The 18,097-nt window shown below is 40.1% G+C and overlaps 1 protein-coding gene across 3 annotated transcripts in view; it reads left to right on the top strand.

Annotated features, from left to right (window-relative positions):
* PDLIM5 (PDZ and LIM domain 5) overlaps nt 1–18,097 on the top strand; it is a 125,113-nt gene that overhangs the window by 100,590 nt on the left and 6,426 nt on the right. For all 3 annotated transcript variants that reach the window (XM_075708775.1, XM_075708774.1, XM_075708773.1), the window contains one exon: nt 11,983–12,157. In XM_075708775.1, coding sequence (XP_075564890.1) covers nt 11,983–12,157 — 175 coding nt within the window. The remainder of the gene's footprint in view (nt 1–11,982; nt 12,158–18,097) is intronic.

Genomic DNA, 18,097 nt, shown 5'->3' with positions numbered 1-18,097 from the left:
GTGGGTTCTTGCAAGGACAATTTAAATAATAGCTATTAGCTTTGAATGTAGTTTGGTGATTCTTACCCCTTTAAACCAGCACCAAAATGTTTTATGTCTGGAAACCATGCCATTGTCTTTATGAACGCTCCTATGTTATAACCACATCTGTATAAGAAATGCCATATGTGTGATTGTGTACCTATTTTTTTGTAATATTACATGCAGTAATTTGGGGTAATCTTTTAATGTAGCTTGTTTCTTAAATTGAATCAGTCTTTGGTGCTGAGCTAAACTTGAGTAGTAATTTCAAAGGATCCGGAAAAACTGTTACTAATTAAGCTTTAACTTCAGATTTTTCTTGTCAGAATTAGGTGAATATTCTAATATTCTTGATTCTCCTTCTGACAGGATCTAAGGTGCTAAACAGCTTTTCTTTTTCTTGCTGTTTTTTTTTTTTTTTAAAAGTTCTACTGTTAAGGGCTTTCCCTCTTTAAAAGTATATCCAGTCCAGAAAAGGAACTACAGAGGCCCTGGCATAAAAATAAAGATAAAACATATGGTGTTAATGCTGTATTTTTTATAACGGCTTTGGCACATCTGGCTAAATTACTGTTGTGCCTGATAACAAATATATGTATTTTGATTTGGACATGCAGTTCTGCTAGCAAGCCTCAAGATGGCAATACACTGTCATTTCTATACTTACCAGTCAAATATTGAGTATATTCTTAGGGACAAGGTAAAGACTTATTTAAATTTAGATCAGTTTAACTCTAGCATTGTTTTACTTCTTTGAGTTAGCTATCATTAGAGGGGAAAAAAAAACCCCAACTCTTTTTAAAGTTACATTTTTGGTAGCATGTGTACTTAAGGCAAGCATTTGTGGGAATGTGATAATCCTGCATTTTTATAAGTGACTGATTGTGCTACGTGTTTGGTGTAACTCTTTTTCTGTGTCATCAAGTGATAAATTTATTTCACTTGCACAGAAACCACCTGTCAACTTGGGGTTTCGGTAGTACCACACCCATTTTCAGTATGTTGGTAGGTGTTTCATTGCTAAATCCTACTAGCATGCTTTAGTATTAATATAAGTCTAATGTTTGAAATAGGATTTTTTTTTTTTTTTAAATGATGGACCCATGAAGGAGGAAGATTTATAAGGATGAATTAAATTATACTTGATTCCATACTTCTCTGAAAATTTGTGCCCATTCTCTGGATAATACGAAATTCTCTTTTTTCACATTAGAAGTACCAAATAGGTAGGTGAGGGGTAAAGCCAGCCAGAGAATTTTTGGTTGTTGTATTTCAGAATAGCTTACAAAAACTGATTAAATTCATACTGATAGAGAAGCTGGTGGAAGGCAATGGTCGTGAGGATGTCAGCTCTGTGCTGCCTTGCTGTAGTGGCCTGGGATGTAGCGCTTAACTTCCAAAGCAAAGTCATCACCTCCCCTCAAAATGTTGGGGGAGCTAGGAGAAAGAGGCATTGAAAGCTCAAATTTTCCTAAAATAGGGAAGCACAAAAATAAAAATATCCAAAGTTTTGCTGTACCTGAGCTTACTCAATAAGGCTGACACCAGCATTCTGACAGGTAAAACTGTTTCAATAGTTGAGTGTTTTGATAAAATTAGTCAGATGTTGAAAGAAAAAGACTATAACCGTTTCAGGGCATGTTTGGACTTCAGTCATTAATTCTGCTGTTTGTTTGCAGTCTGTGAGCATAAAGTGTTCTTTAAAGTAAAATTGCCAGTGCTTCACAGGCCAATCAGAATTTGGCTTCATAGATCTTAAGCCTGACAAAATTTTAAACAAACAAAAAAACCCCCTCCATTTCCTCCATTTGAGCCCAATTGATTTCATAGTTGAAGTCTAGCTTAGGAAGTAATTAGAAGGAAGACATAATCTTATGTAAATGTGTATATCAGTATGCTATTAATAGCAGAAACTTATTTGGAATACAGTTTTGTAGGTCTAATAGCACTCACACTTCTAATGAATGCTGTATATAACACCAAGTTGTTTCCATAGCAAAGCAGATATGTTGCAGGATATTGTTTGTGTCTGGGGAAGCTGTAATCTGCTGTTTGATGGCATGGCATGAATATTACCAGTGATTTTAATTATTAAGATGTCTGACTACACAGATAAGTCATTTGGTCAGACAGCATCTTTTAGTTTATTGGCTGGAATCTCCCTTTCTTGGATAGACCACCAGAGAATACCCTTATATTTTTTTAATAAAGTAGCATGGTTTCTTTTTTGGGTTTTGGTTTAGGGTTTGGGGTTTTTTTGTTCTTTTTTTCTTTTTTCTTTTTTTTCTTTTGCAATTGTGCAGAGATGCCTAAATGTGTCAGAGGGTTTTTGTTGGAACTGAGGTATGATCTCCTATGATCTCTATTTCACAACCTGGCAAGAAAAAGGTGTGGAGGAAAAAGATGGTTTAAAATGAATGGCTGAGATAGCAAACCTGGAGATGCTTGAGCCACTGGGTTTCTCTGTACAGAAGTCAATCATGATCCAAGTGATCTCGCAGTGATAGCACCCTTGGAGCTGGACTATCCCCATCAGCTGTTGGAGGGCACTCATGGGGTACCCACGGACACTACTACACTAGGTACCCACTGTGAAGGTAACAGAGGTTTTATCGCTCTCTGGAATAAAATCCTGATATGACAGGATTCCTCAGCGGTTTGGTGGAAGAAATGAGGGATGGCTGCCTCACACTTACTTTATGGTATGGGTAAGAAGCTGGATAAGCAGGATAAAAGCCTGGCTTGTCAAACAAATGAACGAAAAAAGTCTGATCTTTGGTGCATTGGGTGCACAAGGAGTTGAAGGTGCAGGGCAAGTGGGGTGTGTGCACAGCGCAGTGGTGGCATCTGCCTGGACAGGGGTTTCCGAATAACACATTTGCCATCAGCCTCTCTTGTCTGTAGTGCTGATTTTTTCACTTGTTGAAATAAGTCACATTGTGGCTGTTACTGTGTGTTAAGTGTACCGTCTAGAATTTATAATAGTTCTCACTTCATTTCTGTTGAGCTATGATGTTCTGTTCACCCACCAGAGGGAGACGCTTTTTCCAAGATTATATTCCATTGTAAAAAAAATTGCCCACACCATCCTAGCTACATTGCAGTGAGTTACTTTACTATTTGATTGCTAACTATTACCCTATGCTTATGTAGCACTGCTCACCCCCAGGGAACCCCAAGGCATTTTACAGTCCTGGTACCACGTGCAAGCACACGATGCACGCACAGGAATGGCTTTCACCCGCCACTGCCGTGCAATCACTTCTTGGGTGAAACGTAACAGCTGCTTGTCAGCACGCTGTAACACTCCATGGCATCTTGAAAGGAAGTGAACAGCACCGTGGCAAATTGAAACTGCTGGGACAATTTAAGAAAGTATAATTCCCCAATAAATGCAGTTACACAAACTGGAGTTTGGCCAGGAGACGAGCTGTTCTTGTGGAAAGTGCAGCAGGATCTGCGACGGTCAGAAGCGGTCAGGACTTCCAACATTACATTTCTCACACCAAATCGCCTCCTCTTTCCTGGCATCTTCAAAACGCTGTTGTTGGAGGGCGAGCTGCTGGTGCAGTGGGGACCAGAGGGGCTGGGCACCAGGCACAGCACTGCCAGCACTGCGTCCTGCCCTCCCATGCTGGAGCTGGGCAGGCAGCACGCTGCTACACTCGCGGGGGTCCGGCGGGATTGCGGAGGTCCCATGGTAAGCTGGTACAGCTCGTGGCCGGAAAAGCTGGTTTGCCGCTTGAAGAGGAGGCTTTCATTGCAATCTATGACCTTCGTTCCTCCTGGGCTCGGCAGCTGAGTACAAGGATGGGATGGGGAGTGTTTGCAATAGAAGTGTCCAAAGCTTTCAGTTTTAAGTGACCAGTTACCCGCGTGCACCAATTTCCTTATTCCCAGGGTCTCTCTCAGCCTGATACCACTGGGATATATAATCCCCTTCCAGTAGAGCTGCTTGGGAATGTCAGCATATTCTGCAATACCCACAACTGTCAGTTGCCTAATCCCGAGCCAGCACATGTGTTAAGCACATGCTCCCATCAGCAGAGGGAACACACTTGGAAGCTAACTGTAAGAATAGAAAAATTGCTCCCCAGGCAACTTTGTTTGAAAAATTCTGCTATTTCCTTGCAGTTGTTTCCGTGTGTTTGGTAGACTTGCGTTTACCATCTCTGGAGTTATCCTTAGTGTGCTGTCTTGCTGCATTTTTTTTTTTTTCTATTTCCCATTCCCTCAGTAACTTTAAAAGCAGAAGAAAATACAAGCCTACTCCTAGGTGTGATTTGACATCCTGTTCTGCATATACTGGCAGTTTGGGTCTTTGTCTCCTTCCTTGCAACTTATTCTATAGAGGTTTGCTAAAGAAAATGGGGTAAAAATCCAGACCGTATTAGACTGGGGGGTTTGGCCATAAGGTTCAAACAGTATGAAGCTGGGGAGAGGGAAGGAGGGAGGCACCGAGATTTATTGTGCTATTGCAAAATGCTTGTCCTGCCAGTAGGGCCTGGCTCAAGATCCATAAGGGGAAGGACTGCAGCACTTTCTCTCCTTGTCACCTTTGTTTTTCTGTGTTTCATTTGTAATTGCCCCTGCCCCTATCTCAGTTCTGTTGACCTTGCAGGCCACATTTACTGGGTAAGTTAAGTTGGTGGCCTATCGGTGTTGGGAATACTTTTGCATGAAAAAGGCAACCAAACTATTGTGTCAGCATCACCTTGTTCATAAACTTCTGCAATTTTGTTTTTAGGGCCATCTCGTCCTAATTTATTTCCCTTGTAGAACAGGAAATTAAAGGCAGGACTAATTATTATAGGGGTTCAAGGGGCTATGTGCCCATTGAGGATCATGGTCTGAACTTGGGGAAGAAACTGGAGTAACACTGCAAGTTGTTAAGGCAAATCCTTATCTTGTTGGTAAGGCCTCTGCTAGAAACAGTCCCAAAATATTAACAGTTCCAGTATTTTTCACTGAAGAAGGTTGTTAAAGATTGCTCCTCCACAATGCAGTGACCATTCTCAAAAACGGAAGGTCTTGTCCATAAAAGTGGTATGATTGACAGGTCAAAACACAAAAGCTTCCTGATCCTGGTGTATGGACTGTTATTAATTTTTCATCTAATCTAAGTGATTGTATCATCATGTGACAGCAAACCACAAGAATTTATTCTTACAAGTTAAGTAATGTGAAGTCACTTAGCCAAGCAAAACCCATTGTGAAACCAGAGTAATTTATAAATGTCAACCTTAATTTGATGGTAGTATGAAATTGTAACTCCTGTAGACATGGTGAAAAAATGAATATGTTTCTAAAACTTGAATGTTTATCTTTAAGAAGGGGCAGATCATAGTAATGATGCAGAAAGGTACCACCTACTTGCTGGAGGTAAAATGACCTGGTGTACCTCATTACAGGATCTGCTGAACAGAAACTCAGCTTTCTGTTACAAATATGACCTTTGACAATTTTCCTGTGATTTGATGTTGCTAAATTCATGTGCTATTGCACCAGGCTGTGCACTTAAATTAGTTGCATACATAAATCAGATAGATGCATGTTCCTTTCTTTTGTCATTTAAACAGAGGTGAAGAGATTGTCTCTGGTTCTTTCACACCCATTGAGTGGGAATATTCACCGACTTGCAAAATTAGATGCTCGTTATCTTTGATTTCTTAAAAAGCAACTAGCCTGTTGTCATGGACTGGCTCACCAGATCAGTTCCCCTTCATTTGCTAGCGCCAGCTCAGAGCAGTGATGTGTCTTGTTCAGATGTGCAGGTGTAGAACATCCAAAAATTACGCCAAATATTCGTACAGCAAATGAAAAGTCAATATTCCTCTGGTAAATGCATTCTTATCACTATTCAATGTTAAACATCAGCTCCATGAAACTGGCAGATAATCCGCATGTGAACAAGACTGGACAGTCTCCGCAGGCATAGTCAAGCTGTTGAGGTCAAAACAGGAGCTAAAAGCAAGGGAGGCAAAATGTTATTGGCAGAAAACTACTAAATTGATTTCTAAACTGTCACTCCAGAGAAATGAAACACTATTGTAAAGGTCTTCATTTTCTCTTTCTCCTTGAGGCACGTTTTCAGTAATAAGCGACGCCAGTTGTGCCAAATTTGTGACGGTATGTGATGTAACAAATCACAAGGAGACAGGCTGAGCGAGCCAAAACCACCATACTCATTTTAATTAAGATGCTTTACAGCTAATTTAGCCGGAGCCTTACCAGTTGAAAGGCTGGTTGCTAGCGCAGGAACTAACCCCTCCGGTTGCAGGGGTGGTTGAAATTGGGCCGGGGTGGCACCTGTTGTGATTTTCCACAGGGTGCATACCAGCCTTCGCAGGCATTTAAAGACATGATAATGGTTTAATCCTTCCTGTTCTGCCTTTAATCAGCAGCGGGGGTTTAGCTCTGACTGTGCTTCCAAGACTCCTTAGGAAACAAAAGGAGAACTGCTGAACACAGGGGTTTGGGTTGGGGTTTTTTGTGTGGTTTTTAGGTTTTTTTTCTTCCTTTTTTTTTTTCTCATCCCTCTTGCTTGTCCTGTAGTTTTCTCCATTGAACTTGTGCGACTTCATACAGACCTGGGAGTGGATGGGGGTTATATACGGCTGATGTAATGAGCTGACAGCCGAGCTTTTCAGACACGTTGCTTCATCCGGCCATCTGTTTGGTTTGGAGGGAAGGAACAGGAAGATTTCTTACTGTACAGATATATTAAGAAAAGTCAGAAAATTGGATGTATGAAGCTTTATATTTTCCATTTATAATACAGTAGTTTGATAGCAGCGTATAAATCACTGAGTTAGAACACTTTAAAACGAAGTTCTGGCACTCCCACTGCTTAAAGTAGCATTGTTATTTATGGATATTACATGAAGTCTGATGTTATGTTTAAGTGAGCGTTAAACAGTTCAGGCTGTTGTATTGTTGCTACGTACCGGAGAGCCTCTGTCAAAGTGACTTTGGCACCGCCGCGTATCCGCCTTTCTCCCTTTGTCTTCCAAACCTTTCGCCAGTGTTTGCAGTTATCCATGTGCTCAGCGATGGAACAGCCTATTGTTAGTCTAACGAGGGCAAAGTCACACTGGGATTTTTGAGAAAGAAAAAAAGCCGGTTCTTTACCTTGCCTAAAACTTTGTTAAATATTAAACTAGCCATAACAAGGAGTTTAGTGAAAGCAAACACTGAGGGTTTGCTAAACTTAAACCTAATAAAGTAGAAAGTTAATAGTTTGGTACAGAGTGTTTTCTGTTTGAGAAAAGCCAGCTATGACAATACACAAGTGCAAATCAATGGTGCTTTAGAAGGTTTAATTAAAGAGAGTGAAGGTGAAGCCTGCAGAACTCCAAAATTTGACTACAGAGATCTTTTCACGACCTGTGGAGAACCTGAACATCTCTGGCACTTCGGGTAGAATAGCTCCTGATGACGTGTATAATTGTCATAAATTAGAATTTCTTTATTTATCATATTTACTTATTATAATTTTCAATTCTTCAGAGCACCCATGAAAGTTGCTGCACCCTGTCCCACTTCATGCAACAAAGGTGGCACCCAGAAAATATGTGGTGAGATTGTGTCATGAGGCAGCTGGAGTTGTTTCCTTTTCCGTCCCCACTCAGCCATCATTCGCAATTAAAAATGTGTGTGCACCTGACCAGATGTCGGGTACCAGGGCACCTCCCCAGCACTCTTTGAGAACAGAGCTGCTGATGGGATCCAAAATCATATATGTAAAATGTAAAAAGCAAAGCATAAAGCACAAACCACAGGAGGGCTCAAACTGGTTGCCAAGAGTCGAGAGGTCTTTGCTTAGATTGAGTGTAATAATTTGTACCTACCTTGTGATTACTTGCGTGCCCCGGTAAAAGCTTCTCATTGCAAGGAAGAACACCTGCATAAGTTTTCAGGGCCTGATGTTTTTCTTTAAATCTTGTGGTTGTGTTTCAATCTGAAAGGTTTCCAAGGGAATAGGGAAGAGAAAGGAGAGGAGGAGAATGAGGGAACTCTGAGAGTGTCCCCTTCCTCTCTGCTTGCAGAAAAAAACATCTTGTCCAGCACAGGAGTTAACTTGCTGTTTAAATAGAAGGGATGGTTAAGAAACATGAATGTTCATTCTAAACAAAAATCCAGACCTAATATTTGAAATTCTGTAGCTGCAAGAGGTGGAATATTGTTGGAAAAAAATACTGAGAATCTGTATAGATTTTTAACTAGGGAACTAATAGTGGTTTTTTTTAAAAAAACAAACCACAAAACAAAAACACTAACAAAAAAATGCTGTGTGAGTTGCAGTGGAAGTAATGAACCTTTGCTAAAATTACTGGAGTGTTAAAGGTATGTTTCTGGCCTATGGAAAGACACAAGTGGGCAATAAAAGCTGTCCTCAGGCTGGTGTTCACATGGGAATGAGGAAGATAAAAGACTGAGGCAAATCAAGCGGTGAGAAAGAGAGAATGATCTATGGTAAAAAAAATCTAGCAGAACAACTGCAGAAGGCTTACAAAGAAACTAGTATAATAAATGTGGTGAAATAGCTACTACTACTGTACCTTACTGGTTTATTTTCTTTAATAAGCGTATGGATCTAAAGGCAATGGAAGCAGACTGACTTCTCTTCTTTAGGATGAAAAATCTGAACTCAAAGAAACTTGAGTCCACTTCAGAACTGGAATAGAGGGGAATAATACTGTGCTAGACCAACAAGGTCTTAATGTAAATACCAGCAAAGAGAAAAATGCCCCGTGAGAGAATGCTGTGGGGGACAAATTGTGAGCATGGGCAGGGAGCTTCCTGGCTTTACACTGGCCTCAAAAGTTGGAAGAAGAGAGCATTTAATAAAATGCTTTAAGGTCTTGCTTTTCAAGGATTTTTGAGTAGAAGGCAACCTTTTCTGTCTTAGTTCTCAGCTGCTGATGGCATCTGCGGTCATCAATTAGATACTGTTCCCATCATAGTAGAACAAATAGTGACGTAAATTTAAAAATGACGGGTGAAAAGCCTTTAGAACTTATTTTTTGTCCAGTATCCAAAAATATTCTGGCAAGTACAGAAGTATCTGAAGGCTTTAGGGCTTATTTGTTATTCCCCTTACTCTATTTGCATTGTGGCTGTGATCCCATGGGATTCCTGCATCTGCTGGAGGTCTGGGCGTTGAACTTGAGTTCACCGATTTCAGTGGAAGTGGAGTGGGTCCATTTCCTTTCGCTGGTCCTCAATACTAAATGCCCAGCTTGTTTTTCCTTAGGCCGCACCTCTTGCTTAACACAGTACTAATTCGTGTGGTTTATAGTATGGTTTGCTTAAAAGAGAATTTTTGTTTTAACATAGGGTCATTAATAGACCAAAGTTATTTCCCAGGCTGATGGACTATCTCCTCCTCTCCCTTTTTAGTGCTTTGAATAACTCAGAAATAACTGGTTTGTCTAACAACTCTGAAAGTTTATGTAGACAAATCCTGCTCCTGGCCAGTAGTAACGTTAAAGTTGGGTAGTGTTCAGAAAAGCATCATTCATAAAAACAGCATTAATGAAAGCTGTAATGAGACCAAAGAAAAGGGAGTAATTGTGGTGGTTGTACTTCCCCCCCGGCCCCCCCGCCTTTGAGCGGGCAGAAAAGACTTTTTTTAACTACACAGTGCAAACAAGAGCTAGCTGATGTGTCTGAATGGGCTTTGGGATCCAGCAGATAACTCAAACAGAAATTAGCAATATGCTAGAAGCTGCACTGCAATTTGATTTATGGCAAAAGCAGTCTTCAAACAGATTTGGTTTTAGTGTGTATTTTTGTCTTCTCATGAAATGGGACCTGAAAATTAGAAGGCCATGTGTGATGACAGAGGAGGAAAGTGCTATCAATCAAAACCACTTTTGTTCATGTCTTCAAAGCCTTTCTGCCACCTTTTCCATTTTTGTCTGTTCCTATGTTTTCAGTTTAGCAGGCATTTATAATCTAAAATGAAGTACAGTAGCAGAGTGATTTGTCCAAGAACAAGTGCCTTTATTCCTGAACACTTACTACTCAGGAATGCTGAACGTTTCTAGAATCAGGATGTTACTTTTTTAAAATATTGCAAATTAATTAATTATACATTAAATATAATCAATAGTCTTATATTTAAAAAAAAAACCCACACAACAAAAACACAACAAAAAAACCCCCTGATGAACTGGTATACTTTCTGCTACTTCAGATACTGAAAAGGATCCAAAAATATGTCAGTCTGGAAATTACCTGATTTGAGAAAATTTGATGAACCAGCCAGTTAGACAAAAAAAGCTGTATGACTATATTGCTGCTTCATACAGAGAAAGAGTAAGCAAAAGTAGGTATTGAGCCCGTATCAGTGGATTAATACCAAGCATAATTATAGTACAAAAGTAGCGGTGTTAAAAAGGATTTCTCTTCCAGCTGTGTTGCCTTAGCCTACAAATACGCATGGGTGGCGGGGGTTAACTAAAGTTCACTGTATTGTTTTGATTAAATTGTGCAGTGTGTGGCTATCTTACTTCTGTAAATAGTAAGGGACTGGCATTTCTGTTGAATTTTATGTGTATTCACTGTTGCTTAAATTTATCTTCCCTGTCAATTAGTATGCCACTTCCATTTGAGCAGGGAATGCAGTTTTTTACCTGAAAGGTATTTGCAACTTTTCTGTAGGGGGGAGGCTGATCAGCATTACAGTAAGGGAGGTAATGATAAACAGTTTTTCATCTTTTCCCTGGAAGATGATTTGAAAGATGGGAGAGGAAGGCTAGCACAAAGATTAACAGCTCCACAAAGTAGTTTTTTGCACAGCTACATACCGATGCCCTGACCTTGTGTTGGAGAGCTGCATCATTGCAACAGAAGCACCATCCCGTGCTGTCCGACGTCTCTGTCATTGCTTAGTTGTTTCTCTCTGAGCTTCCACTCGGATCTTAATTTCACTTTTTGGTTTACAAGGTTTAGTACAGCTGCACTAAAGCCAGGACACCGAGTAAACACTCACGGTTTCTCTTGCCTGTGGTTACAAACAAAAGGCTATGGAAATGTGCGGGGGGGGGGGGGGGTTGGCATACTTGAAAAAGAAAAAGAATTCTCCACTTGACAGGAGTAACTGCTCCCATAAACTTGTGTTGCTGTAGCTTGTATGTTACCAAGGTACATATATCAGTAGAGAAGAAAGAAAAGCAGAGGACTGTTTGTTTCTTCATTACCCTTGGCAACAGTATCATCTGTGCTTTTCATTTTTGTAAATGCATTTTTTGTACTCCATAAAAGCTTATGTCTATTCTATGACTCTAAAGACCTGAGCCCAAATGGGAGCGTGTAGATACATACATTTCTGAAAGCGTCAGGTTTTTATTTCAGTGTCATAACTTTTATAAAGAGGATGTGAATGTGGCCTTTGCAGTGCTTCAGATTGGCAGTATCTAGTGATCTAGACTAGTGTTTAAATTTGATTTAGAAATATGTTTTCCTTATACAGTACTGTATTTTAAGTTCCTGTATGTGTTGTATTAAATGCGTACTCTTGTTTAATCTGTTAGAAATGACGTATGATCTGTTGCACTCACTGTAAAATGTTTTGAGTAGGTATGTCACGTTCTCCTGTCTGTGTTCATACACTGATATTCTTGGCTTCAGCTTTTGTATCTAAAGCAAAAGAATGCCTTCACAGGTTTTACATTCTTTTGCCTAACTTGTTTAGTATGTTGAAATTTGTCCACTACTTCTACAAGTTAGCCAAAACCGTTCTGTGTTATTTCACAGACATTTCATAAAGTAGGTAGGACTTACTTGGTGGGGGAGGAGGGGAAAATAAGTGCTTTTTAATTTGTTCCTTTTAAGTAGGCAGGTATACGCTGGACAAAGATGTTAGGCAAATGTTGTCAGTTGCTTGTATTTCAAAATAATTTACTTGGTACTGAAAGGATGGTCTTCTAAACGCTTTTGGCACTCTTTCTCCAGCTCCTGCCAGTGGATGGACATCAAACAGTATTAAACCACCTGGAACAACTGGCCCAAGTGAAAAATTTGCGACAGCACCTCAGCTAAATGAGCAAGACACATTGGTTCAGAGGGCAGAGCATATTCCTGCGGGAAAGCGTACTCCCATGTGTGCGCACTGTAATCAAGTCATTAGGTTTGTATCTATTCATTTTGTGGGCTCTCTGACAGCAGGGCTTTGTTTTGCTTTCGTGGTTTTTGGTTCCTTAGTCACAAGTGGTTTAAGGCTCCATTTCAATAATGCAGAACACTGTTTTCATGCATGATTTATCTAACAAAACTGAGAATGAGAGTAATGATGGAGGAAAACGTTGTGAGCTGCTAAGTCACAGCCTTGTATGTGATTTCCTGCAATGTTAGATTTCAAGCTCTTTGGTGGGCTCTCTGGCCTTTGGGTATTATGGTAGCTAGTGTCCTTGACTTGTATGACATGAGTATAAAAGATTAAGCAACACAAAAATGAGCTTGCCAAATGAGATTAAGTAAAATAAATTCTGCTGAGCCCCTAAGATAGCCTATCATTAGCCAGAATTTCATATGGAGGAAGAATTGAATCTGGGTTGCATTGTTCAGTCAGTGATTTCTGACAGTTAGTCATGATTGTCTCATCCAGGGAACTGTAATCACTTTTCGTGTCAGTGTGCAAATCATCCTGATTTTCATCTACCTTGCATTTTATTTCTTACCGAAAATAGAGATTTCCTGGGATTATTGGAAGAAATGTATTCTTTTAAAATGTTTTCTTGCTTGTTCAGTTATCTGCATTGTTGAACTACAAGGGGAAAGTAATGCATTGTAATATTTCTTTTTTATTCATCTATGTCCCATGTTTTCAGTGAGCAAAATAGGAGAGCCTGCACTATGTTTCACCATGGTTAAAGAGAGTGAATTGTTTGATTAGAAGAGTGAGTTCTGAAAAATGAGGAGCTCTATGAGCCGTATAAGTTTAATTCAGAATAATAGAAAATCGGCCTTTCTATTTTAGCATTTTACAGCCTTGTCGTGGTTTAACCCCAGCCAGCAACCAGGCACCATGCAGCCACTCACTCACTTCCCCTGCCCTGGTGGGATGGGGGAGAGAATCGGAGGAGTAAGAGTGAGAAAACTCCTGGGTTGAGATAAGAACAGTTTAATAACTGAAATAAACTAAAGTAAAATAGTAATAATAGTAACAACAACAATATTATAATAATAGTAATAATAACATACAAAGCAAGTGATGCACAGTGCAATTGCTCACCACCCACCGACCGATACCCAGCCAGTTCCTGAGCAGCGATCGCTGCCCCCCAGCCAACCCCCCCCAGTTTACATACTGAGCATGACGTCATATGGTATGGAATAGCCCTTTGGTCAGTTTGGATCAACTATTCTGGCTGTGCCCCCTCCCAGTTTCTTGTGCACCTGACAGAGCATGGAAAGCTGAAAAGTCCTTGACTAGCATAAGCAGTACTCAGCAACAACTAAAACATCAGTGTGTTACCAATATTCTTCTCCTACTAAATCCAAAATACAGCACTGTGCCTGCTACTAGGAAGAAAATTAACTCTATCCCAGCTGAAATGAGGACAAGCCTCTTGAGCCCTGGCTTGGATTGTGCATCAGAAGGTGCAGCTAACTCAAGTCACTTGATCTCTAGGGATGAATTGAGTCCAGCTTGCTTGCTTCCATTAAGTTTCTATTCTGATAGTTCACTACCAGTTCAGTTAACATCAGGTTAATTTTAGATGACTTTTTGCTAACTGATCTGTGATGTTTTGGAGAAGTTCTTCCTACTTCCATTGTATATGTCAAGGTAATAAAAATATATGGTCTGAATCCCCTTGAAACAATAGAAGAAACTTATACAAATTCTGAATATAGGTGTACATCTTTTCTAATCCAGTTTTTTTTGCTTCACGGCAAAATGAATGATTGCTATCAAAAAGGTCTACACACTTTTTGGATGAGATTCATCTTATTCGTTGAACAGTTTTGCCCATATAATCTCACTTTTTTGTTCCCTGAGCAGTGGAGTGCTTTGGATTTGTGTCTAGTAAATAATATACAAGCAATGATGCACCTTCCTTTTTGTTACCTTCATTTCAGTTTAAAAATGAATATGAACATTGCAAATCCACTATATGCTGCACCTTTCATGAAAGAAACTTCAGCATCTTTTAAGGTACCTGTGGTTTAGCAGGGTTCGCTGTGCCATGGGGTCTCACATGGGGTCTGTAGATCACTCCTGAGGAGCCCACCTCTCCTCTTGGCCCTTAAATCACTTGCTGCTTCTCCCCGCTTTGATCACCATTAGAAAGGAGATGAGCTGCTGCCCTGTAAGTAGGGGAGTGTATTGGTCCATGGAGTAGTGGCTGCATGGGGAGAAACCCTGGAGCCCTACTTGACAGTACTTAGGCCATTATCACCTACTGTAAGTGACACCTTTTCATGAATAGTAACTGATACCCACCTCTTAACTTCTTTGTAATTTGCTGGTGGTATTTAAATCCTTATATTTCTTCATATGTTAAATGCTGCCTCAATTATTAAAAGGAAGCATTGTTTCATCTGAGGATGAGTTGATGTGTGTTAATAAATGCCAGATATGCCTCATTCACAGCATACAGGGGATCTGAAAGATTGCAATGGCATTTTGAATTCAAGTTTTAGCATAATTACAGTTCATGCCCTTAGTGGTAGCATTACCTACAAAAAGGTAGGAGGAGGATCAAGTGACATTGCATTGTACATCTGTTTTGAAGCCAAAATGCGTTGTGAAGTTACTTTACACTCAGGCATAGAATAACCATGGCTGGTTGAGCCAAAACCATTTCTTAGAGACATCTTATAACTTTTTAATAGATCTTTAATTATTCATACCATGATTATCTGAAGATTCCCTTTTTTTCCAAAGCTTCATTAAGTAAGCTTTTCTTTCCATGTCTGAAAGAATCAAAGTTGGAGGCAAATTAAATTTCCCATGGTCTACTTGCTGTGATGGTCTGACAAACTTCTGACATTTTCTGATGAAGACTTCTGGTTCCCGGGCAGTCTCACTGGGTGCCACAGTGCAGAGTTGGCTGTCCCTTTGAAGTCCACACGTGTTTTCTCTGGATCTCCATTCAGAACATACTCTTTGGTGTGTCCGTTTGTGAATGATGATTTAGTTTTGTCACCCTTTCATACAGCTTAATTATTTTAAAGGCACAGGTGTAGAAAGTACAAACAGTGCTTCCCTTCAGCATCTCCTACACAGAAATTATATATCATGGGCATTTTCAAGTGAGGAGAAAAAGAAACTTTCCAGACCGTAGACTGCTGTATGGTTAACTGTAAAGTGATTAGCCTAATTAGCAGATGTGGAAGTCCTTTTGATCTCTCTACCACCAAATTTCAGTTCTGGCTTGCTATCATAATAAAAGCCACGTAAGAAGCTAGATTATCGGCATACTAATATATCGTGACCATACTGATGAAGTTATATTTAGTTACAAGTGTAAAGATAGTGAAATTACGCTTATATGCCCTGTATGTTATTTACTTCTCCTTCCAGTTTGCCTCTATATCATTGCTACATGCAGGACCCAGATGTTTTAGGTGGCTACCAAATTTATGTACCTGGTGATCCTTGGGGGCATAAGATTCTGTAAATACTGCTGTAAATACATCAGAATCTCTTTTTTAAAATATTTAAAAAAATAATTACAACTATTTGTCTCCATCTGTGAGTTTGGTTCACATGGTCTAGATGGTGATGCCAGAAGTTTGTTCAGAAATGCTTAGCATGTCAAAGTAGCCTGGGATAGAAGCACATTCACAGCCAGCTGTTGCGAGTTGGATCATCCATATCTTTGGGTGGAAGGAACATGGGTTTTTAGCACCACCTTTAAAAATATGTTCTAGTTGAGAGAGGCATGTGGGCTTTTTTTAATTGTTTTTTGGTTTTAAATGGGTAAGGAAGGATGGAAGCCATCTGCAGCCATCTTCCTAGCATTTCATGCCCCAGCTACTTCCCATCAGGTTGCATGAGTGTGGGCCTGCGGCCCCCTTATTCAAATTGAGGCATTAAACTCCTTTTGAAATGAATACAGCAAATAAATACCTTTCATTACTGGAAGCTATCGTTTTGATCGCAAAAATATGCAGAGACCAGGAACACCTCCAAGTTCTGAATATCATGTTTTAGTGTATTTTATGTGGTAGGTGTTTATTTTTTTTTCTTTCTTCCACGTGCTTTGGGGCAGCTTTTAAGTCGCTGGTATCATTAAGCTGCAGCATCAGCTTGACATGTTTAAACTACGGCCTGATTAAACGTAAAATTGTATTTAGAAAGCGTTCTTCTGGACACATGTGCGCAGGGAGCCAGCCCGCTAATGGAACACCTTGGAGACATTGTGCAGGGCACGGCCACAGCTGTCTGGGGACTTTGGGAAAGAAACTCTGTAGATGCACTCTCAGGCTGTTCCCCATCCGTCTGGGTTCCTGCACGCTGTCCTGAATGGCTAACCTCAACATGTCAGAGCTGTAAACTCCGGAGAGCTAAATGCAGCAGATGTTGTAAAAATTCCTTCCCCTCCCGTCACTAGCATACGTTCTTTCCATTGCAGAGCTAACCGAGCCGATCGTTTCAGTGCAGATGGCCACAAACTCAATCCTACCTGGAGCCGGGAGAGTCTCTTTGGTGTCAACCCTGTGTTAATGAATCTGTTAAATTAGCCTGTGCTGACATGGTGCACTGAGAGCACTTTGTTGTACATAAGGGCTTGTATTGTTTGATCAGTACATAACTGAAAGGGCATTGATGTAAAAAGGTGCTTGTAGGGTGACGGGAGGGTATCGGGTTAGGTCAGTGTTTGCACTGCTCAGGCATCTGCTGGGAGCAGGGGGCCAGAGAGCTGCACTCAACCCCAGCTCCCTCCTTAAAGGGCTACGAGCTGCTCTCCAGGAGCCCTTTTTCACTGCTTTCTTTCCAATAATCAGAGGTAAATAGAAGAAACTGTTGCAGATTAAATACGTTCATCATCTCAGAAGGCATGTGAGTTATCCTAAATCTGTTCAAGTCCATTATTTTTGAGTTCTCATCCTGTTGAAAGTATATAGCAGCTCCAGAGAAAATGTACAAAAGAAGTGAAAATAATTGCTCCCTGCTCTCAGTGAAGTTGCCCTCTGCCTGTTCATATTCCCATCTTACAGTCAGTATAACCCTGGAAACAAATTTTAAGTTTTTTTTTCCTTCTCTATTGCTGTTGCTTTGTTCATATGAGAAACTTATCTTACACAAAAATGCTCTTGTAACTTACTTGATTTTAAAAAAAAATGTTTAGCAACAGGATGGTGATATTAGTATCTTACACTTTTTTTGCAGTGAGGTATTAGATCAGAAAAAAGTGATGCATTACTGAAAGAATGGCATCTCTATTGGTATTGCAAAATGGGCAATCTGGTGAGGGAGATGAACTCGAACCACAAAGTTCGCCTGAAACCTAAATTCTGGAAGGTTGAGTGTTGGTGGGACCTAGGAAGCACCTCATTAAAGTAAACAAGTTCATTAAAGAAATTAGCATGCCGAATATGTTTTCAAATGAATACAATGGCATATGCCTGGGATTTATGAGTTACAAACTGAGAAGTTTTTTTTGACTTAGAAATGGACAGTTTCATCTTGTCTGTTAACCTTGGTGCATTAGCCAGACAAATGCTATAAAAGCATCATTATTTTGTGTTTGCAAATGGTAGAGGAGGCTCTGTATTGGGAGAAAATGATCGTATTTTAACTAACTTCTGTAGGGGTAAAAAAAAAAAAAAAAAAAACCAAACCAACAAACCAGCAAAACCAAACCCCAACAACTGGGATGGGTTACCTGTAGCAAACTTGTTGGATAAGGACAGCGATTGAATTTTTGTCTCACAAGAAACTGGTGTTGTTGGCTCGTAATGGAGTCAAGTCTACTTGAACGTTTGTGGCCTCGATACAAACGCATGCTGAAAGAGAGCTGATTGTATCACTGAGTCAAGTATCTCTTTGCAATAGATGGAAATAGTTGGGAACATAGGGAACATCCTTCTTCTTCTTTTCCCTAGCAGCCACTTCAGC

This window comes from Pelecanus crispus, chromosome 4 (genome assembly GCF_030463565.1).
Source record: "Pelecanus crispus isolate bPelCri1 chromosome 4, bPelCri1.pri, whole genome shotgun sequence".
In the NCBI taxonomy this organism is placed as follows: domain Eukaryota; kingdom Metazoa; phylum Chordata; class Aves; order Pelecaniformes; family Pelecanidae; genus Pelecanus; species Pelecanus crispus.
Note: the sequence above shows the minus strand (reverse complement) of the source record. Positions and strands in the feature narration are given on the sequence as shown.